The following is a 27851-nucleotide window of genomic DNA, read 5'->3' on the forward strand; positions in this document are numbered from 1 at the left end:
AGTGGTTAAGGTAGGATAGCTGGCTAAAGGGATTTGCAGATGTAATCTAAGTTACTAATCGGCTGATCTTAAAATAAGATGATCCTGGGTTATCTGATGCGCCCAACGTAATGACAGGAGTCCTTAAAAGAAAGAGATGGGGTAGAACGAGGAAGTTGGAGAGACTGGAGGCATCGTGCTGCATTTTGAAGCTTGGGAGAGATTCAGTGCACTTTTGCTGGCTTTGATGATGGAAGGGGCCATGCGGGGAGGAACGTGGTAGTCTCTAGAAGCTGAGAATGATCCCCGGTCGACGTCCAGCAAGAAACAGGGACTGCCGTCTAGCCTCCCGGCAATGAATCTGCCAACCGTGTGCATGAGCCTGGCTCAGGCCAGCCAACACCTTGACTTTGGCCTTGTGAGGCCCTGGTGGGAGAACCCGGTCCAGCCGCTGGACTTCTGACCTCCAGGACCGAGAGGTGATAAATGGGAGTGGTTTTAGATAAATTTGCAGAAATGTGTCACCACAGCCATGGGAAACAAGCTTTATGTGTTAACGTTAAAAAGACTTTATATACATGTTGTAAATATTTTTCAAGAGTCTTACTGGTCTTTTCAAAGTTTACCCCTAACTATATTTAATCTTCCTAATTTCATTACCAGAGGGTAAATTCAAGTTCCATTTTGGGGGGGGTATCCTTTGGGGTGATCCCCGCGTGCCCAACACTCAACATGCAAAACACAGAGTCCTGGGCCCTGCTCCGAGTTTCTGATTCGGGGAGTGCCCGAGAGTCGGCCTTTTTCCCAGCGCCCAGGTGCTGCTGAGGAACCCGGCACAGGGACCGCGGTCGCCGGAGGCATTCCGCCCAGCCCTGGGAGGTCCTTAGAGCCCCTCCCTGCCGGGAAGGAAGCTGAGCCCCGCCCCTGACAGGCGGGGCCTAGGAAGGCCCCGCCTCCACACGCGAATCCTCCGTTCTTATTGGCTGGTGGCGAAGGGGCATCCCCTGTGTCACAGCGCGGTCCGCTCCTCCTCCCGACCTCCGGGGGCGGGGACGCCACGCCTGCGCAGTGGAGCTCGCGCGCGGAGTTCTGCGCTCCAGTGAAGGTCCGGCGGCGCGCGGCGACCCCATGGAGGAGCCACGGGAGGAGTCGGAGCCCCTTCTGAGCCGGGCCCGGGGCGGCAGTGGCCGCCCGGCGGGCTCGGCCGGCTCCCGCGGCGTCCGCGTTGGGCCTGGTGAGCGGCGGCGTGGCGAGGGGAGCGGGCCGCGGGGGTGGCGCGTGCGTCCCCCACCCCCGCCCCGGCCCCGCGCCATCCGCTGCCGTCGCGCCCCCCCTCCCCGGGCCGGGGTCCGAGCGGGCGCTGGGCGCCAGGGGAGCCGCTCTGCGGACCCGGGCACTGGCGCGGGTGCGGAGTCGGCCAAGCGCTGCAGGGTCGCGCCCTGCCTCCGACCAGCCGGCCTCGGCCAGCCTGGGGCAGCCAGCGCCGTGCAGCCCCCTCGATGCGTCTCGGGTGGACCCGCGCCTCGCGGATCGCCTTGGTGACTCCTAGGAAGCAGCACTTCCGTTTTCCTCCCGGTTATTGTGGGGGAAACTGAGGCACGGAGAGGGGCGTGCCCATACTCCGGGTCACCCAGCGGGGAGGTGGCTGAGGAGGGATTCGAACCCCGCTGGGAGTAGACTTAGGAGTCCTTTCAGTCTGCCCTCTCATTCCGGGTGCCCGGAGGCTCCCCAGGGGCTGGTCCCCCTTCACCCCGGCCAGGGAGGAAGCTTCACCCCCCCACCCCGGCCAGGGAGGAAGCTTCCTTTGCCCTCTGCAGCTCCCTCCTGTCCTTCCTGTTTACGGCAGAGAAATTGCTGAATCCCGAGGAGGGCGGGAGGGTGGAGTCCAGCGGTCTCTGGCAGACACCCCGGGGGGTTGGGAAGGGCCTCAGCCTCATCTTGCAGGAGAAGAAAACCGAGGCCCGGCCTGGAGAGTATCCCGGACCTGTCCAAGGTCAGCCCTGGGATCTGTTGCGAGTGCCGAGCTGGGTGCTCCTTCCAGGGCCACTTTCCTTTTCCGGACTTAACTTTCTTCCTGGGTCCAGGAGGGGCCTGTGGTGTGCGCCCATCCGTGGACTGGGGGGATGGGTGCCTGACCGCAGACAAGAAAACCGGAGGCCGAGGCGGCCGCCTGCCTGTCCATCTCAGAGGCTGTCCCCCAGGAAAGGTCTCCATCCAGCACGGATCCCTGGACAAGGGACATAGGACGTGGCGGCATTTGGGTGTCGGGGGGGGGGGGGGGTGGTGGTGGTGCAGACTTTGTGTCTGGAGGTCGGAGTGTCTTTCTCGTGCTGCCACTTCTGGCTGTGTGACCTTGGCAGGTTGCCTAACCTCTCTAAGGTTCAGTAAAAGGGAGGGAGTCAGAAGAGCTGACCTGAGGGGCGTTGTGACGATTCGGGGAGATTGCTGGGAACGCCCTCTGCACGGGGCCCGGCCAGGTGGCCGAGATGGGGCAGTCGGTGCTGATGGCCATTCTGGGCCTGATTGTGCAGGTCCTACCTAGTCTTGGCAGAGTGGGCGGCAGGCCGCTGAGACCTGCATTGTAAGCTAGGAGCCGGGGCCAGGCGGCGTGGACCATGAGAGAGGGCTCTTTGTCCCGACGCCATGCCTCGATGAGGCTTCCCGAGAGCGTGAGGGGACGCTCTGTGTTCTGAGTCTCCCCGGCTAGGCTGTTGGCCCCGGGGGCAGGGGGCACCGAGAACGGCTGGTCACCTCCCGGCTCCCTAGCGGGGCTCCTAGGTGGGGTTCGTCCTGCCAACCGGGGTCCGGGGACTGTGCTGCCCCACAGACCCTGCGGTCGGGTCCTTCTGACCCAGCCTCACCTCACGGGCTGCAGGGAGAGGGTGGCTGTTTTCTTGTTCCTGGTCGGGGCGCCCCCCCCCCCCCCCCGGCTATGGAAAAGTCAGAGGCCGAGGGATTGTCGTGATACGGAAGGGGCTTTTCGAATAACACCTAGTAGCTACAGCAGCCCATTGAGTCGGCACAGCCGTCCCGTCGCATCTGACCTGTGAGGGGAAACTGAGGCATAGAGGTGCGGGGGCTTGCCCAGGGTCATCAGGGAGCTGGTCGGGGTCCCAGGCAGGCAGTGCAGGGTGGAGCCTGGAACAGGAGAGGGGGCTTAGACTGGATGTTGGGGATGGTGGGGGGCGGGGGGCTTGGGGCAGAGGCAGAGAGGCTGGTCCAGGGCTGATGTGGGAGCAGCGTTTGAGCCCTTGCTGTCCTCTGCTCTCTGTGGCCTGCTCCGCTTCTGGCTTTGGTACCTCTGCTCTAGAGCTGTGCACATGTCTGTGTGTTCCCTGTACCGGTTAAGGGTAGTTTTCAGAAGCTGCTGGCCCAAAGGGGCCACGTGTGAAAATAGAATCTTCAACAGGAACCGCTGCCGTGTCATTTCCCTGATCCGGGAGCTGCTGGGTCTACGTGCGGGCTCTTCTCCCCGCCCCCGGGGCCCGGGCTGCCTGGGCTGCACCCTCTCTCCTGGGCGCCGGGCCGTGAGGTTCCTCCGTTGCTGCGAACCACGGCTCCTCATGCCTGCCTTCTCCCTTTGTGTCCAGCAACAGCTTCTGCACCAAAGCCACAGAGGTGGCCCTTGCCCCACGATCAGTGGACAGAACCCAAGGCCGCAGGGACTGATCTCGTTTGCAGCTTATGGCTCCTTGGTGGGCAGGGGACAAGGGTGCTGGGATGGCTTCAAGCCGCCTGACTTCAAGGCCCCTTGTAGTCGGGAGCCTTCCTGGGGACAACGGAGGCTCCATCCATCCTCCTGGGCCCTGAGGCCCCAAGTTGCTGGTGGGTGAAGGCGGCAGAAGGGTAGTGACGGCCGCACAGTCCTCCCTGTGCCAGCCCAGGTCTGGGGCTCTCCTGTGTGCAAACTCGCGGCAGGGCGAAAGGCCGGTCATTCCAGAGCCTTAGAAAAGAATGCCTCCAAGTTCTCTCCTTGAGCTCAGTGGCCCTGTAGCAGGTGAGTGCCACGTGATCCCCCACGTCACCTGATGTGTTGTTTCTGCCTGCAGGTGCTGCGTCCAGGCAGGATCTCTGCTTTGACCAGGCTGCCGTCTTCATCGAAGATGCCATCCAGGTGGGTGGCACCCGTTCCCAGTGGCTGGGCCTGGGCCCGTCTCTAGGTTTTGTGGGGACTGGGTAACGGCTGCCCCGATGGGCCCCTCCTCGCCGTCCTGGGGCCAGGGCCTCGGTCGCTGGACCGTGTGGCCACGATTACCGTGATGACGGGCACTTTGGGCACGGCTCGCCTGGAGTCCTCCCTCCAGGTGAGCACTGGGTGCTCTTTTGAACCCTGGAAACACTCGTTTCGTTGAGTTACCACCTACTGAGGGCCTGTCCAGGTCTTGGGAAAGATGCTCCAAGATGGCCAGTCCATCCCCTGCTGGAAAATGCTATTGAGGCTCAATTTGGGAAATAGAATATGGAAGGGAGCAGTGTGCCAGGTGGGGGGCATCCTGGAGAGCGGCACCGTTGTAGGGCCTTGCACAGCAGAGGGGACAGCGTCACAGGCAGGCAGAGGGCACAGCTGTGCACTTAGAAACAGGTATCCACGCGGGGCAGTGGATGCCCAGGGTGTTCTGAGTCTGCCTGCTAACGTGCCCCTGCTGGGCCACGAGAGAGCCCTTTTTCCACGTGTGCGATCGAGGGGACTCCGGTCCACAGCCTGTGTCCCCGCCTAGGGCCTGTCGAGGGGTCAGCGGGGGCCCTGCACGGGGCTGGCCGTGCCGCGTGGCTCCAAAGGGGCCCCCGCTCATGCTCTCCCGTGCGCCTTTCACCTCCAGTACCGCTCCATTAACCACCGCATGGACGCCAGGTCGATGTGGCTTTACCGACTGTATTACTCCAACACCTGCCAGTGGTGAGAAGGGGCACGGCGCGCGGGGTGCCCGCGGCCTGGCTGGGTGGGGGGAGGCCGGCCTCAGGGTCCAGGCGGGCTCCCCCTCCCCTGTCTCCTTGCCACGGGGCCCAGCCCACGGAAAGCGGGGCCCTCCTGGTGATGAGGTCCAGCCACGCCACTGAGTTTTGGCCTGGGCACCGTCAGCTGACCGCTCCAGAGTGGGCACAGACCGCGAGGCGGGGTTTCTGCTTCTGGAAGCCACCGAGGGTGGCCTGCTGTCCTGCCCGGCACTCTGCCGGCCGATGTGCTTTGCGGCCCAGAGCCTCGCTGGCTCGTGCGTTTCAATTAGTTCTGGTTCTTTTCTCAGGATGTTGAGCCTCACCATCTTCTTGATCCTGCTTTTGGCTTTTATCGAGACCCCTTCCTCGCTCACTAGCACCGCGGACGTCCGCTTCCGCTCGGCCCCCTGGGACCCGCCCTGTGGCCTCACCGAGAGTGTCGAGGCGCTCTGCCTGCTGGTCTTTGTGGCCGACGTGTCTGTGAAGGTGAGCCGGGCGCCATCAGGTGCCAGAGCGCGGGGGCCGGTGCCCTCCCACCCTGCGTGCTGCCCTCCGGATTAATCTTTATGCTCCCGGAGCTGGCTGCCTTTTTCCTCTGACTGCACCTTCCCCCTGTGAGCAAAAGGCCTGGGTTGGTTGGAGGACAAGAGACCCTGTCAGCTCTTCTCTCTCTGGACTAAACCGAGTCTGGGTTCGGGCCTGCCGGGTGCACGGCCTCGCGGGGCCTCCGGGAGCGGCCCAGGGTCTGGCAGTGCCTCTGTGAGGAGAGACCCCGACAGAACAAGAGAGGACCGGTGGTCTCGCTCGTGGGCCGCCCTCCCGCCCCCAAGAGGGGAGGAACAAGGGAGGAGGTGGGTGTGGGCTGGAAAAGGACCGGCTGCCGCGCGGCCATGTGTCCGACTCTGACCTGAGCCCTTCGGGAAGCTGGAGGTGGGTCCGGCCTTCCTCATGTGAACTTCTGAGCCACGTCGGGGGTTCAGAGCCGTAGCGGCTTCCCAGCACGACGCGGAGGGGCCCGGAGATCTTCCTGTGGGTCACACGTCCTGTTACTTTGGTCGAACGGTAGTGATCCCAGCGCCACAGGCCCAGCCGAGCATACGCAGCTGGCCACGGAGCCCCGGGTAGTGCGGCAGACTGTCCCCAGAGCCCCGCAGGGCCTTGGTCTGGTGCCTGCCGGGCTGTCCTGCTGTGGGGGTGGCTTCGGGCCCCTGCTGCTGGCGCTGGGGGCCGGGGGGGACCGAGGGCCCGGACCGCTTCACATTGTTTCTTTTTTAGCCCACGATGTGTTTATGGGTTTGAGGGTTTTCAGACTGGAACTGAAACTGGGGAGCGGTTCTCATTAGCGTCTTCCGAACGGTTGGGACAGTTGGGGAGTCTCGAAAGATAGCGAGCGTACGTTTTTGTCTGCGCAGCGTGACCTCTGGATGCCCCTGCTGCCGGTGGGGCTGTTGATACCTGGCCAGCGGGCCCCCGAGGAAGACCTGGTCTAGACGGTTCTGGGTGCGGGCCGGCCCTAACCAGAAGCGGACCACGAGTGCCGTTGCCCCTTTTCCAGAACGGCTCTTTTCCAGAGTGGTTTCTGTGCGCAAGCCAGACTGGCGGCCGGGACGGGCAGGACCGATGAGGCGGCGGGCCAGAGGGGTTAAAGTGCCCGAGGTCACCGGCGGGCTGGGTGGGGATTTCTGCTCCGGGCGCCCCGGCCTCACCCCTGCACGTCCACGGCCTCGGACCGGCCGCAGGGCTGGTGTCTGTGGGGCTGCCTGCTCGCCCGCTCACCCACCGCCTCTCTTGCAGAGCTATCTGGTTGGATGGGCCCAGTTCCGGAAGAACCCCTGGCTGCTGGCCTACCTCGCAGTGCTGGTCGTGTCTTTCGCAGACTGGATCGTGTCGCTGAGTCTGCTTTGCCAGGAGGTAGGTGGTGCGGTGGCTCCGAGGCGGGAGCGGGGAGCTCTGGGTGGCCCGTCCGCTGCCTGTCTCTTCCCACCCTCCTAGCGTTTCGGTCAGCCGCTGGCCTTGTCCCGTCCTGTAGAAGAAGGCCCGTCCTGAGGCCTGGGGAGGGCACAGGGACTGCTAATTCCTGCCTCCCCACTTGTCAGCTGAATTTCTCGCCCGCCTGGGTCCCCCAGGAAAGCACCGTCCAGGGCCTCGCGCCCAGAGCTCTGTGGGGCCTGCGGTAAGAAGGCCCACATCGGCCACCGGTCCCCAAACCTCTCTGGCTGCACCATCCCCCCCCCCCCACCACCACCTGGATGCTCTGCCCCGTGATTGGATAGAGGAGAAGCAGGGAAAGTGGGTGTGGGGACATCCGTGTCCCTCAGGGCCCGTCGGGGACACAAGCCCATCGGGTGCTTTAGCCAAGAGAGTTTACATAGGGGCTTAAACGGGTGTCGAGTAACCGACAAAGCAGAACGGGGCCCCGAGGGACACGGAACTGCAGGAAGCTCAGGGGACAGGCCCCCAGAGCTGGCGCCCCGCCCCTGGCGTCTGGAGGGGTGCAGATCACCAGTGCCCCTGCGGAGACTGCTTCGTTCTGGGAGTGCCGCAGGCAGGGCCGGCTGGCAGCCCCAGGGCGTGGGCACCTGCCCTAGGGACAGCAAGGGGACAGCAGGGAGCCGTCCGTCTGCCCCTCCGGCGTCCCAGCCTCTGTCCACGCCCTCGCTGGCGGAAGTAAGCGGGGATCCGTTGCCGAGAGAGAGAGCTGCAGGGCAGACAAGGGGAGGGCGCCAAGGGGAGGGCGCAGGGCCCGCCTCCCACTTCCTAGCAGGAAAGAGCCTCGTTAGCTTACGAACCCACATCTGCGCAACAGGCCAGGAAGACCGAGCACAGCTCAGACCTCGCTTTGTTATCGGTGGGGCCCTCACTGCTCCTTACAAGTTCCTCTCCCTCTGCGTCCCACGGCCCTTGCCTCGGCCAGCTCCTCAGCAACTCGGGGCGCTTCCCCTCAAATGGGGACCCAGGCCTCCACTCCCGGGCTGTCCTTGGCAGATGGGCACCCATGCTGGCACGGCACCCTGCTTTGCATGAATTCTTACGTGTGTCCCTGGTGGAGCGCCGCCCCCCCCCCCCCCCCCCCCCCGCCCCGCCCTCCCCAGAGCAGCAGGACACTGAGTCGTGGGGTCGGGGGGAGGAGTTGCTGTTTCTGTCACATCCTGGTGCTCAGAGCCTCTGATGCGCCTTCTGGTCCCACAGAGGGCTGTGCCCCACAGCTGGGGTCACTGAGCCTGCCTAGGGCCGTTGGGCCCTCCCGCGGGCCAGGCACTTCAGAGTGAGGGCCATCGTGAGGCCAGTGGGGGCTGTGGGGCTGCCCTGAAGCAGCGTGGGCCCCTGAAGCTCAGAGGGTAGCCCCTGGGTGGCCCCAGGCAGAGCCCCAGCCCGCACGCCTGTCTGTCCAGTGCCTGGGGAAGGGGCACATCGCAGTCACCCACCCCCTGCCAGGGGGCCGCATCGGGCTGGGTGAGCCGAATTGAACCGGGCTCTGCTTCTGGAGGGCAGGGCTTCAGTGGTGCCCTGGGGGGAGAGGCTTGCACATTACAGGACGCGTCCTTCTGTGTCTTGTGGGTGTTCACTCTGCCCATCCACACATGCGCTTCCTGGACCCCATCCCCTGTGGTCTGGCCTGTTCTTTCCGTGCCCTGATCCCAGGAATCGTTACCTTTCCCAGTACAGACGGGGCGGACCCCGCTTGCCGCAAAGCTTTCCCTTCAGTACCGTCTCGGGGGGGGGATTCTCCCAATTGAGGCTGTAATGCCACACGTGGTCCACTGGGTAGAGTCAGCCCATCACCCAGAACCGTCCAGAAACCAGGCCCCAGGTTTCTCCCTGTGGCCAGCTGGCCAGTCATAACTCACACAGGCACCAGGGCGGGGAGGGCGGGAAGGAGAACCAGGGGCATCCCACCCACTCCGGCCTAGTCTCTCACGTCCATTTCTACTTTGTGGCCAGGAGGGTCACAGCCCTCGTGGTCTACCGGTGACCAGATAGGCCATGGTCACAACTCTGCCGTGCCTCTTTCTCACGGGGGACTAGGTATCTGCAGATCAGTGGTGAGCTGTGATTCTGTGTGGGCCTCCCAGGGGCACCCCACCCTGGCCCTAGGCTGGCGTCTAATCAGGGTTGAGTCTTGTGGATGAACCTTCCCATCCTTCATCAAGGCCACATGTCTCCGGGTCCACGACCTGACGTGGCTCCCTGTGTCAGGAGGGCCCTTGGCAGGTCGGGTCACTACACCCGGGGAGAAGCCACACCCTGTCCCGTGTCTGATTATTGGTGAGGGTCCAAGACCCCGGGTGCGGGTGCCAGCAGGACCTTCAGCCCCTGCCTGGCCTAGAGGGATGGCTGGAAGATTCGGGATACGGGCCCTGAGACAAGGTTCCTTCCAGGGGCAGCGAGCGGATCATGGGCGAGCTGGGGACGCTGGTTCCTCAGCCCACGGGGCAGGGCTGGGGGCATGGCCCTGAGTATCCTGAGCGTCCTTTCTCGGTCCTGTGCCGGGAGCTGGGCCCCTTCCGAGGGTGCGAGTAGCCGAGGGAGGTTGAGTCAGGCCTTGGGATCACCTGTGGTGCAGACGATCTGGAGGGTCTGCCCCGTGCTGGAGGGAGCTCATTCGGTCGCGAGAGACACCGGGTGCGCGGCAGGATTCCAGAGCACTTGGGTGTGGTGCAGGAGCAGGTGGCGTTCGCATCGGGACAGGAGGCTCGGGCACCACCCTCCCGCTGAGCAGAGATGGGGCCAAGGCCGCAGCCAGTGGGGCGGCGAGGGGCGGGCCCTGGGCGGGCCAGAGTGGGCCTCCGGGCAGTCCGTAGGGCCTGGGGCTGACCTAGCTGTGCTTCTGAGACGAGAAGCCCAGGGGGCCCAGAGTCTGGAGCTGAGAGCTGGGAGGGGCGGGTGGACGTGGAGGGACAATCATCACCGTGAGCCTGAAAACCAAGAGGCCTGATGAGCTCGCCAGAGTGCGAGGCCTCAGAGGGCAGGAGGGGCCCTGGGCACCAGCACTCGGGTCAGGCCCCGGGAGATGGCCCGAAGCACTGGGCAGACTCAGGCCTGGAGGTCACCGGACAGCAGGACCGGCTGGGTCGGGAGCGGGGACACGCGGGGCGGGTGGAGGGGTGAGTGGGGGGGCAAGGGTTGTGTTGCGAGTGAAGGTGTCGGGACATGTGGTGTCTTGGTAGCAGGTGAGGGAGAAGGGGCGCCTGAGGGAAGCCCTCGAGAAGGCCGGGGGGTCCCGAGGACCGTGGGGGGGTGGGGGGCGGGGAGCGGCCCCTGGGTGCTCTGATCGCAGGGGTGGCCCCTTGGCAGGGGTGTGAGGAGGAGGGTGTGGAGCCCGAGGTGGAAGCCGGGGCGTGCGGGGGCAGGAGGGGCGGGGGCAGGGGCGTGAGCGGGGCCCGGGGCTCTTCGGCCTTCTGCCTCCGGCCTGGGTGGAAACGTCTTTCAGCCCCTTCCTGCCGTCTTTCAGCCCCTGCGGATTCGCAGGCTCTTTCGCCCCTTCTTCTTGATGCAAAACTCCTCCATGATGAAGAAGACGCTCAAGTGTATCAGGTCGTCGCTGCCGGAAATGGCCAGGTGGGCTCGCCGGGCGGGCGGGGTCTCCTGCTCCCTGCTGTGCCGGCACCAAGGGGCGCCGGGACTGCGGCCTGGGGAGGCCGGTGGGCGGGTGTTCGCGGCCTCCTGGCAGCCCCTTGGTGGCCTTGTGCCCCTGCCTGATAGCTGCAGAGCCCTGCGGGTGCTCCCTTCTGCCCCGCTGTGGCCGTGACCCCTCCCCGCCCGCTCTCTTCCCGTGCCTCCCCCAGTTCTGTCTCCGTCCCCTCCCCCAGTGGCTCACATGGGTGACCCCTCACGTTCCAGCCCAGATGGCTGGACGTGGCCTTCCCCTCTGGGAGACGGGAGGTCCTTGGACCCCCAGGAAATGCTTTTGGGGTCACCGATCGTCCCTGCCAGGGAAAGAGGGCTCCCTTAGGGCGGGACCAGTAGCTGAGCGCACGGTGGGCTCTGTCGGGGCAGGGAGCTCCCCGTGCGGTCGGGTCGGCTGTCCCTAGTCCCTTGTCCGCTTGGGCGCGTGGGGTGCGTGTCCCGTGCTGAGCGCCCACCCCTGCCTCCCCAGTGTCGTGCTGCTGCTGGCACTGCACCTGTGCGTCTTCACCATGCTCGGGATGCTTCTCTTCACAGGCGAGAAGGTACGGCGCTCCGCTCTGACCCGGCCCGGGGCCTTGGGGTTTGGGTGGACAGGGTCGGCCCACCCAGGCTCCGGGGTCTCTCCACGTGGCCGGTCTTCCGTGCACCCCTGATGGGGCCCCCGGGTGCCCCCTGCCTCGCGGGTTCAGGGCTGGTCTGCCTGGTGGCCCTCCTTCCGTCTCCCCTCCCTGCCCCGTCACTCACCCGGCTTTCTTTGCACCCTGTTAGACGGAGGCCCCCTCATTCTGGCATTTGGGGCCCTCGGGATGGACTGCACCACCGTCCCTCTCACGGCACCTGCCTGTCCCCACTTCCTCTTCTCCAGCTGTGGGCTTTTGCCCTCCCCTCCCCGCCCCTGTCCCCTTCTTCCAGCTCCTCCCTGCTCCTTGGCCCCCGGTGGCTTGTTGCTGTGTGGAGGTGTCTCCCACCTGTCGCCCCGGTCCCCCCGCCCCGTGCATCTGTGGTCCAGCGTGTCCTTCCTCATGTCCTGGCCGGGGCTGCTGTCCTCAGGCCTGGAGCTGTCCTGCATCTGTCCTGGGAATGTGGCCGATGGTCAGCCAAGGCCGGTTTTCATTGAACTTGTGGCATTTGGGGGTTCAGGCTGTGCTGTCCGTGAGGGGGGACTGAAAACTGTCCTTTCTGACTCCGGGAGAGCTGGAGCTGCCGCGTGTGTGTGTGTGTGTGTGTGTGTGTGTGTGTGTCCGTCCATGTGGTTGTGTGGTCGTGTGTGCTGTGTCTGCGTGTGTCTCGGCCAGGGCGGCTGAGAGCTTTTCGCCGTGGTTCCCAGCAGACCCTCTTTGGTGGCCGGTGTCCCTGTGGGTGCGGGGCCTCCCTGAACACTGGCTCTTGGGCCCAGAGGCCGCGACTGAGGTCCTGTCTGTGAGTGCAGAGCCTGCTGGGAAGTGATGGGGACATGGCGGGTCAGGGGATGCTGGCCTCACAGTGGCTGCTGGGGCAGAGGCCCGACGGCGCCTCAGAGCTGTCACGTTCGCTCTCAGCAGGACGACGGGCAGGACCGGGAGAGGCTGACGTACTTTCGCAACCTGCCGGAGGCCCTGACCTCCCTCCTGGTGCTGTTGACCACCGCCAACAACCCTGACGGTGTGTGAGGAGTGGGGAGAGGCCCCGGGGGCGGGGGGCAGGCAGCTTTGGTTGTTGCTGGGCCGCAGAGCCGGGCTCCGGGCCGCGGGGGTGCCGAAGGCCTTTTTATCGCGCGGGGGAGGATGACACTGGCTTCTCTCCCTCGCTCGCTCCTTGGTTTTCTTTCCCTGTTCGTCTTTTCCCTCCTCCTTCCTGCCTTTTTCCTTTTTCTTCCGTTTTTCCCCGTCTCCTGTGCTCGCTTCCTCCCTTTGCGTCTGTTCCCTTCGCCTTGTCTTTCCCCTGGCTCCTGACTTCACCGGGAAGCTAAGAACGCATGAGTTGGTGTGTCTGGCGGGGCCCCCGGTGGCCTCCTCTCTGAGGCCTGACCACTTTCCCTGTTGCCCCCCGGGCCCGGCCCTGGGTCTCAGGTGGCTGTGGCTGCTCACGTTTGGGGTTGCTGCCGGGGCCTCTCTGTCTGGGCGAGCGGTACGGCCAGGGTGGGGTGCCGTAGGCCTCCAGGGCTTGGCCGTGGCCTGGTCCCCTGGCTGGTGACTTTGGTCTTGGGCGCGGGGGTGATCCCCCCCCCATCACAGAGACCTTCCCGGGAGGGCAGCCCCCGGCTTCCACACCCAGGGAGAGCTGTGCGGCGGGACCCCGAGTGTTGTGCCCACGCGTCCCATGAGTCCTAGCGAGTCACCCGAGGGAGAGCTGACCTTCCGGTCTGCGGGGAGTGGACAGGGGAGCAGATCTCAGCGGAAGGGAGGAGCAGCCTCGAGAAGTAGTGAGCCCTCCGTTCCGAGGGTGTGCCGGCAGAGCCGGGGGTCGGCATTGGACCAGAAGGCCTCCTGGGTCTCCCCGCCGAGCCCTTCTCTCCTCTGGGAGGCAGACGGCGTGGGGCCGTGAGGGGGTCGGACGGGACGCTGAGGTGGGAGCAGGGTTCAGTCCCTCCGCTTTCTTTCTCCCAGTGATGACTCCTGCGTACTCCAAGAACCGGGCCTATGCCTTCTTCTTCATAGTCTTCACCCTGATAGGTAAGTTCCGGTGGGTCTGCAGGGGTCACTGGGGGCAAGATTCTGCCCCCAGTGGCAAGATCGCGAATGCTCAGGTGCGAGTGTGCCCTCCCGACCCCATGGCCTCCCCCCATGCGCCCTCCTGACCCCATGACTTCATCCCAGTGTGCCCTCCTGACCCCATGACCTCCCCCCATGCGCCCTCCTGACCCCATGACTTCACCCCAGTGTGCCCTCCCGACCCCATGACTTCATCCCAGTGTGCCCTCCTGACCCCATGACCTCCCCCCATGTGCCCTCCCGACCCCATGACTTCACCCCAGTGTGCCATCCCAACCCCATGACCTCCCCTCATGTGCCCTCCAACCTCGTGGCTTCTCAGTGTGACCATCTCGTGGTCTTTGGTCTGTGACTACCGATGGCCCCTGTGCCCGTGGCTGGGCAGGCCTGGTGTCTTGCGTGTTCATTGGATGAGGACAAGGCTACGTGTGGGGTGACTGGTGTGCCCCGGGCACCTGACGGGAACCACGAGCACGCCCTGCTCTGTGACCGTCCCTGCCCTTCTTGCCGCCCCCCCCCCGGGGGGTTGCTGTGCCCATGTCCCCTCTGTGCCCCTGGATGCCGGCCTGGCCCTGGGCCCCCGGGGTGCTCCCTCCAGACTCTGCCCGATGACTGTGGCTTTTCCCACTCGAAGGAAGCTTGTTTCTGATGAACCTGCTGACGGCCATCATCTACAACCAGTTCCGGGGCTACCTGATGGTGAGCCGGGCCGCTGTCCCTGTTCCCGCCTGAGCAGCTGCCCCTGGAGGCCAAGCGGGGCGCGACCGAGCTGACCGGCCAGGCAGTCCCCGCAGTGAGGGTGGCCGGCCGGGGGTGGGGTGGCGGCCCCCGCTGGTCTCCGCGCCGCCTCCCGTGGGGAAGCGGGAGCCGTGGCACATCCTTGCTGCCCAGGCCGCTTCTAGAGGGAGGCCTCGAGGTCGCTCCTCCCAGGGCAGGCGGCCCGAGCCCACCGTGTGTGTGAGAGCTGGGGGCCCCAGGCGCGCAGAGCGGAAAAGCACGTCTGCGTGAATTCCGCAGGCCGGGAGGGGTCTGGCCATGCCCCTGGGGCCCGAGGGGGCGAGGGCCGCTCCCAGCCGCGGGCGGGTGGGTGCCCCCAGAGGCCGCTGCACAGGAGGGGGTGTACGGCCGGGAGAGGCCCGGCCCCGCCACTCAGAGCCATCGTCCTGGCTTGCAGAAGTCCTTCCAGACCTCGCTGTTCCGGAGGCGGCTGGGGGCCCGGGCCGCCTACGAGGTCCTCTCCTCCATGAGCAGACGGGGAGAAGCCCACCCTCGAGGGTGAGTGCCGGGGCTCCCGGGAGCCCCTTCTCCCCGAGGAAGTGGGGGCGCCTGCTGCCGGGAGGGAACGCCTCAGGGGTGGCGTGCTCCGTGGGGCCTTTCCCGGGCACCGCTCTGCCCAGCTCCCTGCGGGCTGGGGCCCGGGCATCCTGAGGACTCTGCCTCTCTGGTGCCGCGGGGTCGTCCTCGTGAGCCCCGGAGACCCTGGGCCGGCGGGGGCCGAGGCGCTTTGGCCCTCTCCCCCGACTGCGCCCTTCCCGCGCCCCTGTGCTCGGGCGCCCGAACCAGCGGGACCTGGTCTGGAGGTGGTGTCGGTGTGGAAGGCTCCGGCTCAGACGGCTCGTTAGCCGTGGTGCTGCTGTCGTACCGCCTGCCGCTTCCGAGGGCCAGCGCGCTCCTCTCGGGGGCGCGACAGTAGTGTCTGTGGGGATTTTAGACGACAGGACGTCGGAGGGCCTGTGGTCGGCTCTTTCACGGAGGCCCGTGTCATCGCCCAGGGCGGCTCGGTCGCACGCGCACAGCCCAGGCCAGAGGGGCGGGCGCCGGGTGCGCTGCGCTGGCCGGGCTCACTGGGGCGCGGTGTCTTTCTTCCCAGGGTCGGGGTGGACCCCCAGGACTTCCTGCAGGTGCTTCAGAGAGTCCAGCTGGACAGCCACCAGAAACCGGTCATCATGGAGGTATCGGAGTCCCCTCTTCCCCTTGCCCTCCTCGGTCTGTGATCTGGGGTCCCCCTGGAGGTCACGTCGGCCAGCAACCCCGCTTCCGCACAGGGCGTCATTTCAGATCGGCCGGGGCCCGGGGGCCGGTGGGGGCTGGGCCCGGCGCACCCTCCTGTCCTGGGCCCTTCCTCCCCTGGGCCCAGCTGACCCCTGCTGACCTGTGTTTCTGTCCTTTGTAGAAGGTGCGTTCCTACGGTGGCGACCTTCTGTCGGCCGAGGAGTTTCAGAAGCTCTTCAACGAGTTTGACAAAAGGGTGATTAAAGAGGTAACTGAGCCACCTGCTTGGGGCCAGGCCACCCGGGGTGAACGGGGAAGTTTACGGTGCGTGTTGGCATTGATCACCCGGGTGACCCTTGGCGTCAGTGCCAGGGATTCTGGCCCCGAGGATGGGGAACGGGAACAGAGATTGCTGGGCTCTTGGAAACCGAGGAGGTTTTGTTAACCTGATGCAATTCGCAGACCACAGGGACTGGCCTGGGCCAAGCCTGACTCAGGGGAACCTTCTGGATGGGTTCCCCTGTCTCCATGACAGACTCTTACCTACTTCCTGTGTGTCCTTCTCTGGAGCTTCCTGAGTTTGTCCAAAGCATTTGTCCTTTGTCCTTGACCCTGATTTGTCAAGTCCCCAGACGGGCCTTGGCATCCAGCTCAGCACTGTGTCCAGAAGACTGTCCCGTGTCAGTTATTGGCGTGTAATTTACGTACATTTATTCACAGAACACTTTGTCTGGTAAACACCTGGCGTGTGTTCAGGGTCCCCCCCGGATAGTCCCTCGTGGTTTACTTAAGCCGCTTAGTGACCGTTTAGGCTCTCTCTGCCTCTCTTTTGGTGTTCAAAGACTGCTCGGATGAACGTCTTTGTGCACCTGTTTTCGTGTTTGAGATTATTTTCTCAGGCTGGATAGACTGGGACGAGAGAGAAGGTAGGAAAAGTCGAATCCCAGAATAAGGGGGTGCAGGCACGTGCCCCCCGTAGGCACGTGTGTTTGAGCACACGCGTGTTCCCTCCCCAGCGCCCGCCGCGGCCCGAGTACCGGTCTCCCTTCCTGCGGAGCGCTCAGTTCCTCTTCAGCCACCGCTATTTTGACTACCTGGGGAACCTCATCGCCCTTGGGAACCTCGTGTCCATTTCTGTGAGTGTGCCCTTGCCCTCGTGTGGACGTGGGAGGCACCTCGTGCCCGCCACCCCTGCCCCTGCCCCTCCTCCCGGCCCCCTGCCCGAGGTCTCTGCCGGGCCCAGCCGGCGAGCCGCCTCCCGCTCTGGCTCCGCAGGTGTTCTTGGTGTTCGATGCCGACGTGCTGCCCGGGGACCGTGATGACTTCGTCCTCGGGGTGAGCTCTGGGGCCGTGCGGCCGGGGTGACAGCGGCCAGAGGGAGTGAGTGTGCACGGCCTCCCTGCCCCGGGGCCCTCCTGCTGCAGAGCGGCTCCGCCCGTCGCGGGGCGCCCCCAGAGGAGGGGTGCTGGCCCGGGCGAGGCCGGGGGGCGGGGGTGGGGGGCAAGGCAGCGGGTGGGGCCGCCCCCGTCTTGCCGCCTTGTCTGGCCCTGGGATTTGAGCTTCTCCGTGGCTGGTTCTCAGCCCTTTTTGGAACCGTGAGCTCCTTTCTGAATGTTATGTGCTCTCATCAAACTCTCTAGGAATTTAAAAACAATTTTCCCACGTTGGATGTTAGGCAAAGTAGCAGCCACGCCCCCACGGTACCTAACGCCAGAACTCTTAACAAAGCGGGTGTTTTCACGGCGTCGTGAAAGATGTTAAAATGGACGCAAACGACTACATCTTCTCTAATTACGTAGGAAGCTGTTTGACTTATCTGGTTTAATGTGCCAGGACAGATTGTGTCCTGTGTGTTAGATGTGGAGCAAAACGTATCCTAGTTTCAAAATCGAAACAACGGCTTTTCTGACCTGACGCTTGAAATTCCTGCATTTTGCACTTCAGGAAGATCAGATTTTCTTCTTTCTTCTTTCTGTTGTATTTTTTTCCTGGATGACCCCAGAAAGGTTCAGTCTCCTCCTCGTGAATGACACATTCCAGAGGTGGCTGGTTTCATTCCTGACAAAAGTCAAATTGGATACACTTGATCTATGTTTTCTCCCTTTTTTCTTTTTTTAAAAGAGAGAGCACACTGGCTCGAGAAGGAGAGTGGGGTGGAGGGGGAGGGAGAGAGAGAGAGGGAGAGAGGGGATCCTGACGCAGGATTCGATCCCACGACCTGAGCCCTGGGATCATGATCTGAGCTGAAATCAAGAGTCAGACGCTTAACCGACTGAGCCACCCAGGTGCCCCGTATTTTCTCTCTTGTAACGGTAATTGTTCAGCACTAGAGTCAGCCTGGTTAGCTTTATGAGAGATTTCTGGTCAGATGGGGTCTGACAGCATCTCTTCACGGGTGAGCGAGGCAGCACTAGGAATATGGAATTTTTTTTTTTTTTAATTTTAACGTTTATTTATTGAGAGACACAGAGCATGAGCAGGGGAGGGGCAGAGAGAGGGGAGACACAGAATCCGAAGCAGGCTCCAGGCTCTGAGCCGTCAGCACAGAGCCCAGTGTGGGGCTCGAACTCACAAACTGTGAGATCATGACCTGAGCCGAAGTCAGTCACCCAACCGACTGAGCCACCCAGGTGCCCTAGGAATGTGGCATTTAGACTGGACACCTAGGTGGGGTGACCGCGGCGCTCACCACGCCTCCCCACCCTCGGGACTCCCGTGTCTTACTTCCTGGCTTCAAACATGGACCGGACCGGGACCCAGTAGCCTGAGGCCACGTTCAATGCGAAGAGCGTCTCAGACACACCCGCGGAGGCCGGGAGGGCGCTGCCCACGGGAGTTGTTAGAGGTCCCCTGGAGGTTGGACCGGAGGCGCCAGGGCAGAGACAGCCGGGGGCGCAGGCTCGGGGGGTGGTGGGGGGGGGGGGGAGTGTGACCCCGGCCTTGTGGGCACAGAGAGGATGTGGGGTCGGGAGACGTAGGGCCGCAGACGTGCGAGTTCTGGAAGCCGGCGTGGGGTTCCAGGCCACCTGAGGGGAGGGTGTGGGGCAGGAAGTTGGGGTGCTGGAGATGCCCCGGGTGTGAGCGGCGGGCGCGTGGCAAGGGCGGCCCCGAGAGGCCAGAGGGGAGGCGAGCGGAGGGCGGGTGGCGCGGGCCGGGCGCGAGGCAGCTGTGTCCCTTTTGCAGATTCTCAACTGCGTCTTCATCCTGTACTACGTGCTAGAGCTGCTGCTCAAGGCGTTCGCTCTGGGCCTGCGGGGGTACCTGTCCTACTCCAGCAACGTATTTGACGGGCTCCTCACCGTCGTCCTGCTGGTAAAGTCTGAGACGCGCCGGGCCGCTGGCCTCTCCGGGCGGGCGGTGTGCTCTCTGCGTCTGGCTCTGTGCCGTGTCCCGTCCCGGGCCGTCCCTCGGGCGCTGAGGGCCACAGGGAGCCGCGCTCCGGCCTGCAGGGGCAAAGGGCCGGCTTTCGCCCCCGTGCGCTGCTTGGGGGGGGGGGGGGGGGGGGGGGGTGCGGCCAGCGGGGGCCTGCGGGAGGCGGGGTTTCCGCTGCACTTGAGTGTCACCGGGCAGGCTGCCCGACCCCTGCCGGGGGTGGGGGGGGGGGCCAGAGGAACTCACGGTCCCCGCCCTCTGAGCCGGCCCCGGCCACTGACACTAAGGACAGTGGGGCCTTGATGTGGGTGGCAGGAGGGGCCGCGGGGGTCAGGCACCCTTTCCCTAGAGCCTGTGGGAGTGGAGGGTCACGCGTGATGTGTGCGTCGTGGCAGCCATATTGGTCCGACATCTGTTCGTCTTTGATCGGAGGTGCGGGCTCCTTGGGACAGGAACAAGGACGGTCTGAGAGCCGGGCCTCCGGTCTGTCCTTGACCCGGGCTCCTCCAGCCTTTCCGGTGTCCCGCCCTCCCTGTGGATAGGCCACCGCCTCCTGAGACTAGAGTGTGTTTCTCGGCCGCAGGAAGTCCCATGTTTGGAACCAACCCATGGGGACAAGGACGGAGCTCTGACTTCCCCCCCAAAGCCCCGTTTGAGGGGGAGCATGTCAGACACGAGCTTTAGAACTCGTTTGAAAGCCCCCTAGGTTAGGTTGCTGTAGCGATGCCTTCTCTTCTTTTGTGATTAAAGGTTTTGGAGATCTCAACCTTGGCTGTGTACCGATTCCCACACCCAGGCTGGTATGTGACTGGAGAGAACCGAGGGAGGCTACAGCAACCAGCACCCTGTAGGCCCCAGGGGTGGGTGGCCCGTGCCCAGGCGCCCTGGCCTGTCTGCTCGGGCTGCTCCAGGGCCCATGGCCCGAGTGTTAGGGAAGCAGGTGGCTCGGAACTTGGCCCGTAGGACTGTGGGAGCAGGTCTCTCTTTGCTCTTGGGGATCCTGTGACATGGGCTAACTCGCCGTCAGATGGATAGGGTTCCCAGAGCTGTGACAAGCCGCTAGCGGGCAGTGGGCTCAGCCCCGGCACCAGGGCGGGGCGTGCGGCTGGGAGCCGTGTGACCTTGGCTTGTCACCTCCTGCTCTGAGCGCCACCCTGTTGGATGGCGGAGGCGGGGGCTGCTGAATCCCCAGGGCTGTTGGAGCCCCACCCACCCTGGTTCTGGCCGCATAGCAGTGTGGCTGTCTGGCCAGGGGGCCCCAGAGCGCCTCGAAGTGTGGCTTGCGGTGGCCGTTGGGTTGCGTTGCCCAGAACACAGCTGCCCCAGCCGGGGCCTGTGCCGGCCCCGCCCTCTCAGTGTCTCGGGGGCTGCTTGTCTGCCAGTGGAGTGGCCCGGAAGTGCCGGCGACTCGGCTTAGCTGCCCCAGGGCCAGCTAGGAAGGGCTTTCGTGGGGGACATGGGTGGGGCTGGGGCTGGTGCTGTCCGTGGTGGTGAGCCGAGGCCTGGCAGGAGCTCAGGCCGCCTGGTTTCTCAAGCGCAGTGAAAACCTGCTTTTGTCTGAGAATCGCAGGGGAACATTTTGCGTGAGCATGAGTTTCGAGTTGACAAGAGCACAGTAAGCTCCGAGGGACACCTAGGGGGTCAGGCCGCAGGATGGCATCACAGGAGAGGGCAGAGTCAGGACGGGGATGGTGTCAGGAGACAGGGTCGGTGATAGGGACAGGGGACGAGGTCAGAGGGAGGGGTTGCAATAGGAGGGTGGTTAGGGGTCAGCGGAGAGGGACGGGACCGGCTCAGGGACCACGTCTCTTCCACTCGGGCTGGGACCAGAGTTGGAGTGTTCCGGCCTCTGGAACCTGAGTGTCTGTCGTGTGAGACCGGGGTGCGATGGCTGGGCACCAGCGTGAGGGGCTGTGCCTTGACCCGTGCTGTCCTGGGCCGGCAGGTGTGGGCAGTCCGGGCTCAGCGTGTGCCAAGACGGGGCCCCCCTCCCCCGCGCCCCCCGCCCCGTTGCTCTCTGCGTCTCTGTTTCTCTGTGTCTGAACACACGCCTCCCGGTCTTCCTGTCGCCGACGTCTCGGGGCCCTCCCGACCGTCTCCTGTGTGTCTCTCCAGGAAGCCAGAGATGCTGGGCCTGCTGTCGCTGTGGGACATGGCCCGGCTGGTGAACATGTTCATCGTGTTCCGCTTCCTGCGCATCATCCCCAGCATGAAGGTACGTGCGTGCCTGACGCCCTCACCTCGCCACCCTGCCTTACTGCCCCCGCTGTGGCCTTGCTCTGGGGAGTGGGTGAGCCTGGGCAGGGAGGGACCGAGAGCAGGACCGTCGTCCCCTTGGTCTCCCTGGGGCGTGTCCCCAGCCCTGCACTGCAGCCGGGTGATGCCGGGGGCAGTTCCAGCCCTGCTTTTATGCATGAGGAGAGGGAGGCCAGCGCAGGTGGACCCGTGTGGGGCACCGCGGCGTCTGCGGCGGTAGCTTTGGGCTCTTTGGGGCCCCTGGCGCTGGTGAGGGGCAGAGTCTGGAGCTCTTGGAACCCGCGTGTTCCCAGGCGTCCTGAGGTTTCTAGAAGGCCGTGGGTGTGGGCTCTCAGTGGCTTCCAGTAATGAGGGGTGAAGGCGGGACGGGCCAGGGTACTCCCCTCCAGGACCCCCAGTGCAGGCGTGGGGTTGGCTGGGGTGCTAGTCTCTGGGACCCCGATGCGGGAACCCGGTGGCTCGTGACATCTACGAGCCTCGTTTTCTCTTAACGTGCCCACAGGGAGGGACACCAGCCTTGAGGGGAGGGGAGCCGGGCGAGCAGGGGATCTAGGCCCAGCGCCCACCCGGCACAGAGGTAGACTTTGCTCCTCCTGCTTTTCTAAGAACTTTTCGGGAGAGAAGAATCCAAGGACGTCACCCCCTTTCCACGTGTCCGAGTCCCTCCCCCTGAGCTCGTCTCTTCCTTCTGCCTCGCCGTGCACCTGTCCCTTCTGGGGCTGCCTGTTTCCAAGCAGAGTTTCCCATCCGAAGGGGGCCTGGGGCCCTGGGTGCAGCTGGGGGCCGCCGCCCACGTGCGTGTGGGGACGCGTGTGCACACGCGGTCCCCTGCGTGCGCGTGATCACACACGTGCTCGTAACTACACCGCGCATCTCATTACGTATTCCCGTGCTGACACGCCCGTGCAAGCACACGGTGACCACACGCTGTATCACACCCGTACGTGTAACCGCACGTGTCGTGCACGTGTAGCACGGTAGCCACGCTTAATCGCTTGTACACACACACACACACACACACACACACACGGTGGTTTCTGTCGTGTAGCATCCAGCGTTAGGACCTAACGCATCACGTGGGGAAAATGAACTATTTGGAGAGCTCTTCCCTGGGGCTCAGGCTTGCATGTGAGGGGAGCAGCCCTCTGTGGGTGGGGAGCCTGGTGCGTCTCCGGAGGTCCCTTTGTCAGCCCTGGTCCCAGGGGCCGACCTTTGTCAGACCTGGTCCCTGGGGCCGACCTTTCTCAGCCCTGGACCCTGGGGCCGACCTTTCTCAGTCCTGGTCCCAGGGGCCGACCTTTCTCAGACCTGGACCCTGGGGCCGACCTTTCTCAGCCCTGGTCCCAGGGGCCGACCTTTCTCAGCCCTGGTCCCTGGGGCCGACCTTTCTCAGCCCTGGTCCCAGGGGCCGACCTTTCTCAGCCCTGGTCCCAGGGGCCGACCTATCTCAGACCTGGACCCTGGGGCCGACCTTTCTCAGCCCTGGTCCCAGGGGCCGACCTTTCTCAGCCCTGGTCCCTGGGGCCGACCTTTGTCAGACCTGGTCCCTGGGGCCGACCTTTCTCAGCCCTGGTCCCAGGGGCCGACCTTTCTCAGCCCTGGTCCCTGGGGCTGACCCTTCTCAGACCTGGACCCTGGGGCCGACGTTTCTCAGACCTGGTCCCTGGGGCTGACGTTTCTCAGACCTGGTCCCTGGGGCCGACCTTTGTCAGCCCTGGACCCTGGGGCCGACCTTTCTCAGACCTCGACCCTGGGGCCGACCTTTCTCAGACCTGGTCCCAGGGGCCGACCTTTCTCAGCCCTGGTCCCTGGGGCCGACCTTTCTCAGCCCTGGTCCCAGGGGCCGACCTTTCTCAGACCTGGACCCTGGGGCCGACCTTTGTCAGACCTGGTCCCTGGGGCCGACCTTTCTCAGACCTGGACCCTGGGGCCGACCTTTGTCAGACCTGGTCCCTGGGGCTGACGTTTCTCAGACCTGGTCCCTGGGGCTGACCTGGCCACCGTGGGCCTGTGCTTGTGTGGAGCCTCCAGACCAGAGAGGAGCGGCCAACCCAGCCTCAGTGGGTCGCTGGGCAGTGTGATCTGAGCCCCCGTGTGCCGTGGCTTCGCCAGAGGACTCGGGATCGAGACACAGCTGCGTCTGGGGGGCTGGCGGCGTCGGTGGGGGGCACGTGGGCGTATCTGGGCGGGTGTCTCTGAGTATGAGTGTGTGTGGCGGGCGTGGATGTATCCGCGTGTGTGCGTGTTTATGGGCGGCTGTGGGACGTCTGTCCAGCTGTGCGTGTAGGGGTGTGCGTGTGCATGCAGTTTGTGTGCGTGTGCGCAGGTGGGTAGGTTGGTCGTCCACTGGTCGCGTCCCGCCTCTCCGGGCCAGGGTCTGGGTGGCGGGCAGGGTCGGCCTCACCTCAGTGGGGCCAGAGAGAGCAGGGCCGTGCCTTCTTCTCGTCCTCAGCTGATGGCCTTGGTGGCCAGTACAATCCTGGACCTGATCAAAAACATGCGGGCCTTCGGCGGGATCCTGGTGGTGAGTGTGGCTGTGGGCGTGGGGGTGGGGGTGAGCCTGAGCTTGGCCGGAGGCCTGGGTGAGCGCGGGGCCGGCCGGCCCCTCCGGAGGAAGGGGGGCCCTGGGTGAGGTGGCCGTGTGTCCGGGCCGGGAAGCCGCGTCGCCTCCTGCCAGTGCAGAGGGCGGACCTCAGGGCTGGTCTGCGGGGAGGGCTGCCCGACCGCGCTCCCTCTCTGTGCCAGAGATCCCGTCGGCCGCTTGGAATCCCTCACGTTTCTCGGATCGCGGGCCGTATTGAGACACTGGTGTCCTTTTCTTTTTTTCTTTTTTTAAAAGTTTGCTTATTTTGAGAGAGAGAGAAGGCGGTCGGGGAGACCGAACATCCCAAGCAGCCGTTGGTGCTGTGAGCGCAGAGCCCCACGTGGGGCTTTGGTCTCATGAACCGTGAGATCGTGACCTTGGCCCAAATCGAGAGTCAGGTGCTTAACCGACTGAGCCATGCAGGTGCCCCCCCGAGACACTGATTTTAAAAGTATGAGAGGCACTAGGGGTCCCTGCAGCCCCAGAGACCCCAGATGGGGTTTAGTCCTCCCTCCTTGCTGAGGGGGATCTCGGGAGCCCCCAGCCATGTCGGCCGTGGTGCTGCTGGCTCTGCCTTGTGGTCCCGCCCCGGTGGGCAGGGGGGACACCTAAGGCTGCTCTCGGCACGAAGCCCAGCAGTGGGGACGGAGGCCCAGAAGGGACTGGGTTAGGCTGGGCTGTGTGCCCCTTCCTTCTCCTGCTGGGCTCGTTGGGGACAGGTGGGGATGGGTCGGGCCGCTGGTGGCCTCGTCCCTCTGTGGCACGAGCCTGCTGGGTGGTGCTCCTTAGACCTCATCACCTCCTGGAGAAGCCTGGCCGGTTCCTACCTGCCCCTCCCTTGGGGACCTCTCCCCTGGGGCCCCCTTCCCTTAGGACTGGCGTCTGCCTCCAGTGGAGCCCAGAGTAGGGGTCCTTCTTACCTCTTTCCTGCCACACCTGTCCCAGAGAAGAGGCGGACAGCCTTGCTTCGACTCGGCTGCCTCAGTCTTTCCCCTGGGCCCCCAGTTCATCTTTGTGCCTCCCCTGGTGGTGGTGGCTCCTTGCTCCTTCACTGGGGGGCAGGTTGGTGGCCAGGAGAGGGTGCCCGGGAGGAGAAGTCCTGGTGCTCCTGGGGGAGGCCGGCCGTACCCATGGCTGGGGGCTGGGGGCAGGGCTGGGAGTCTGCTGGCAGGTGGCCTTCACACGCTCAGCCCGGCCCTGTGGGTCCGTGTGCCGGTGGCATTGACCGGGCCCGGCCCCGCCTCCCCAGGTCGTGTACTACGTCTTTGCCATCCTGGGCATCAGCCTGTTCCGAGGTGTCGTCGTGGCGCCTGGAAACGGCAGGTGAGTGGGGCCTGAAGGTGCCAAAGGGAGTGCGTCTCGGGGTGCGGAGTCTGGGGGTGTGGAGGAGCGTGAGCCTGGATGGCGGTGCGGGGGCGGGCCTCCTGGTCCTCGTTCCTTTGCCTCCCCACCTCCTCTCCTCCCACACCCCTCCCCCTCCCTTCCCCTCTCCCCCTTCCTTCCCCTCTCCCCCTTCCTTCCCCTCTCCCCCTCCCCTCCCCTCTCCCCCTCCCCTCCCTCACCCAGACTCCGCACTGAGAGCGTGTCTGAAGCCTGCTCAGCGCAGCGGCCCCACCCCTGTGCCCCACTTGGGAGCTTCAGGCCAGGCCATGCCCTGGTGGAGCGGAGCGCGGGGCCAGACCTAGAGCCGGCCGTCTGGGAGGCTCTGTTTGCCCTGTGTGTCTGCGGCTCTCAGCCCCTGGCCGTCCTCGCGGCACCTCCGGAGATGGGGGCATTTCTGTCTCTACCTTCTCGGGCCCAGACCGGTTCCAGGCGTGCAGGGGCTGAGGCAGTGCCGGGGCCCCCGCGTCCGTGTCCCCGTCCCCACCCCTGACCCAGCTTGCCGTGTCCCTGCAGCCTGGCCCCCGACAACAGCTCGGCGCCCTGCGGAAGCTTCGAGCAGCTGGAGTACTGGGCCAACAACTTTGATGACTTCGCGGTGAGCCCCGCACGCCCTGCTCCGCGGGACCCCTGCCCTCCCGACCCCCTTCTTCTGCCCTCCTGGAGCCCGTGTGTGCGTCCCCGCAGGCCGCCCTGATCACTCTGTGGAATGTGATGGTGGTGAACAACTGGCAGGTGTTTCTGGACGCCTATCGGCGCTTCTCGGGCCCGTGAGTGACCCCGCCCCCGCCGCGTAACTGTGCCGTGCGACCCTGGGCTCGCCAATCCTGGGGACCGCCGAGGGGTGAGGCTCCTCAGGCTGCTGGGAGGCCTGGGGGCAGGCTGAGGGGAGGAGAGCCTGGAGCCTGGGGGGCTCAGACGGCCCCAGCGGAGGGTCCCGGGTTCGAATCCCAACCGAATCGCTTGCCGGCCGTACTGCCCGGGCGATTCGTTGACCGCTTCCGCGAAAACAGGACTGGTGGCGCCACAGAGTTAGCGGCAGGACTCGCGGAGAGCCGCTGCTTACGCGCCGTCAGGTGCGCGGTGCCCCCCGCGTGCGCGTGTGGCCTGGGTGGCTCACGGTGGCCCCCACGGCCTTCCTCCTCCACAGGTGGTCGAAGATGTACTTCGTGTTGTGGTGGCTGGTGTCATCTGTCATCTGGGTCAACCTGTTTCTGGCTCTGATTCTGGAGGTATCAGCCGAGGCTCCGTCCTGCCCTTGGGGCCTGGCGCTGCTCGCCCTGGCTGCCGGGAGCCCCTTGGAATGCCCTCGACCCCTGATGTGTGGGGGTTCTCGGCCGCCGGGTGGGCTGGGGGCGGCCATCGGGCGTCTGGCTCCTGCAGGAGCCGGTGGCCTCGCTGGGCCCTGGATCCCAGCGTCGGGGCGAGCTCCGCTCCCTGCCGTGGACGCCTGGCCGACGCTGGAGGGGAAAAGGCCGGTTCGTGTGGGACGCACACCCACTGGGCCCCCTCTCCCCCCGCCTGCTCCCCAGAATTTCCTCCACAAGTGGGACCGCCGCGCTCACCTGCAGTCCCTTGCTGGGGACCCAGATACGTGCTGTCAGGTGACTGTGGATCTCCTGTTCAGGTGTGTGGATGAGGAAGGGGGCGTCTGCTTGGCTTGTGGGCGGGGAGGGGGAGAGGCCGGGAGGTGGCCGGCAGGCGGGCGTCCTCTGTGACGGTCTCCCCACGAGCCCCCGGTCCCTTGCCTCCCTCCCACCGACTTCCGAGCCGGGACCAGGGCGTGGGCTTCCTCTGCTCCTGCTGCCGGGGCCGTGGGCTCTGTACTGTTGTCTGGTGGGCGTGTAAGGCGACAGGCTCAGCTTCCCTTAGTCTCCCAGCGATTCTCCTGGCGGGTGGAGGCAGGTGGCCCTAGGAGTCCTTGCCCGCCCTTCCCCACGGTGGAAGCCATCCTCTGCCGGCACAGGAAGGCGGGGGCGACCCCTCCCCCCGCCCCCGTGAGCGTGTGCGGGGCGTCCTCCCGGGGCTTTCAGCCCCGTGCTCACATCCACACGTGGAAGCCCGTCCTCGTGTCCCCGGTCCTCCCCAAGCTGTGCACGGGTCTGAGGATTCCTGAGCGGGGAGCAGGGCCTCTCCGAGTCGTGCTCACGCTCTTCTGGAGGCACCCGGCTCACTCTCCGGAGCTCCCCACACGTCTTTCCCTCCCCCCGACTCCACAGGGACATCCTGGAGGAGCCCACGGAGGAGGAGCTGCTGGAGAGGCTGAGCTGTCACCCGCACTTGCGGCTGTGCAGGTGACCCCCAGGCGCGCCGTCCTGGCACGGGCGGCAGGTGGCCGTGTGGCCTCGAGACGGACGCCCGTCGAGGCAGCAGCCCGGGAGGAGAGCCTTTGCGTGGCCGGAATTCTCCACCCACGCGAGGCGGGAGCGGAGAGCAGGGCCCCGTTCGCTGCCCGGCGGAACCACCACCTACCAGCGGCTTTTCCTCGCGGCGCCTTGGGCTCCGCGCCCGGCCGCTTTCTGTGGTCGGCTGCTGCAGTGAGACTTTGACTTTTCTACACCCGGGTGGAGGGTGACTCCCCAGGACCTCTGAGACCGTCGGGAAAGCGGGAGGCAGTGGCCTTCCTCGTGGGCCCTGCGATTTCCGTGGTGCCTTGGCTGCCGGTGGCCTTCAGGGACCACGGGCCCGCCTGGGGCCTGCACGGGCCAACCGGCAGCTCTCCAGGGCATTCAGTTTGGGTGGTTTTAGGGGAAGAGAATCTTAAGGGTTTTATTGTTTTATGGCTCCCATGAGTATTGATTGGACAGATTTCTTTACGGGTCAGAATGCCCGTAGTTTTTATCCTGGCGAAGAGTGAGGTCGTCATTCTTAGGTGGACACAACTCCAATCCTGCCTCTCTGGAGCAGGGTGGCCAGGTAAGGTTGTTTAGGTTGTGCACTGTAAACCTGGCTGCGAGGGTGTGTCCAGGCACTGGAATGTCTCCCCAGGGTGACGGGTACCTCTTTCTAACTTGCATAAAGGCATGTGTAAGCCA

The 27851-nt window shown here is 65.0% G+C and overlaps 1 protein-coding gene across 3 annotated transcripts; it reads left to right on the forward strand.

Annotated features, from left to right (window-relative positions):
- Positions 1 to 1047: 1047 nt before the first annotated feature.
- TPCN2 (two pore segment channel 2) lies at positions 1048 to 27851 on the forward strand. Of its 3 annotated transcripts, XM_042904903.1 has the most exons (25): positions 1048 to 1213; positions 4029 to 4093; positions 4800 to 4876; positions 5223 to 5400; positions 6709 to 6825; positions 10367 to 10473; positions 11012 to 11084; positions 12081 to 12183; positions 13128 to 13193; positions 13867 to 13931; positions 14407 to 14507; positions 15103 to 15184; positions 15406 to 15492; positions 16241 to 16360; positions 16500 to 16559; positions 18408 to 18536; positions 19347 to 19396; positions 20712 to 20811; positions 23305 to 23376; positions 24686 to 24759; positions 25333 to 25414; positions 25504 to 25586; positions 25967 to 26048; positions 26349 to 26443; positions 27036 to 27851. In XM_042904903.1, exons 1-25 carry the CDS (start codon positions 1108 to 1110, stop codon positions 27112 to 27114), a joined length of 2253 nt encoding a protein of 750 aa, XP_042760837.1. In that variant the 5' UTR covers positions 1048 to 1107; the 3' UTR covers positions 27115 to 27851. The 3 variants fall into 3 exon arrangements, with proteins under 3 accessions (XP_042760837.1, XP_042760839.1, XP_042760838.1); XM_042904905.1 differs by lacking the exons at positions 19347 to 19396; positions 25967 to 26048; positions 26349 to 26443; positions 27036 to 27851; XM_042904904.1 differs by lacking the exons at positions 24686 to 24759; positions 25333 to 25414; positions 25504 to 25586; ... (1 more) ...; positions 26349 to 26443; positions 27036 to 27851 and adding an exon at positions 23692 to 23825.

The sequence above is a fragment of the Panthera leo genome, chromosome D1 (assembly GCF_018350215.1).
Source record: "Panthera leo isolate Ple1 chromosome D1, P.leo_Ple1_pat1.1, whole genome shotgun sequence".
NCBI classification, from domain to species: domain Eukaryota; kingdom Metazoa; phylum Chordata; class Mammalia; order Carnivora; family Felidae; genus Panthera; species Panthera leo.

Excerpts from the sequence above, each read along its gene's own strand:
- TPCN2 (XM_042904903.1), top strand. The coding sequence starts at position 1,108 with ATGGAGGAGCCACGGGAGGAGTCGGAGCCCCTTCTGAGCCGGGCCCGG. Across the intron at positions 4,877-5,222 it reads TACTCCAACACCTGCCAGTG|GATGTTGAGCCTCACCATCT; the intron begins GTGAGAAGGGGC and ends TTCTTTTCTCAG. Across the intron at positions 16,560-18,407 it reads GTGATGACTTCGTCCTCGGG|ATTCTCAACTGCGTCTTCAT; the intron begins GTGAGCTCTGGG and ends TCCCTTTTGCAG.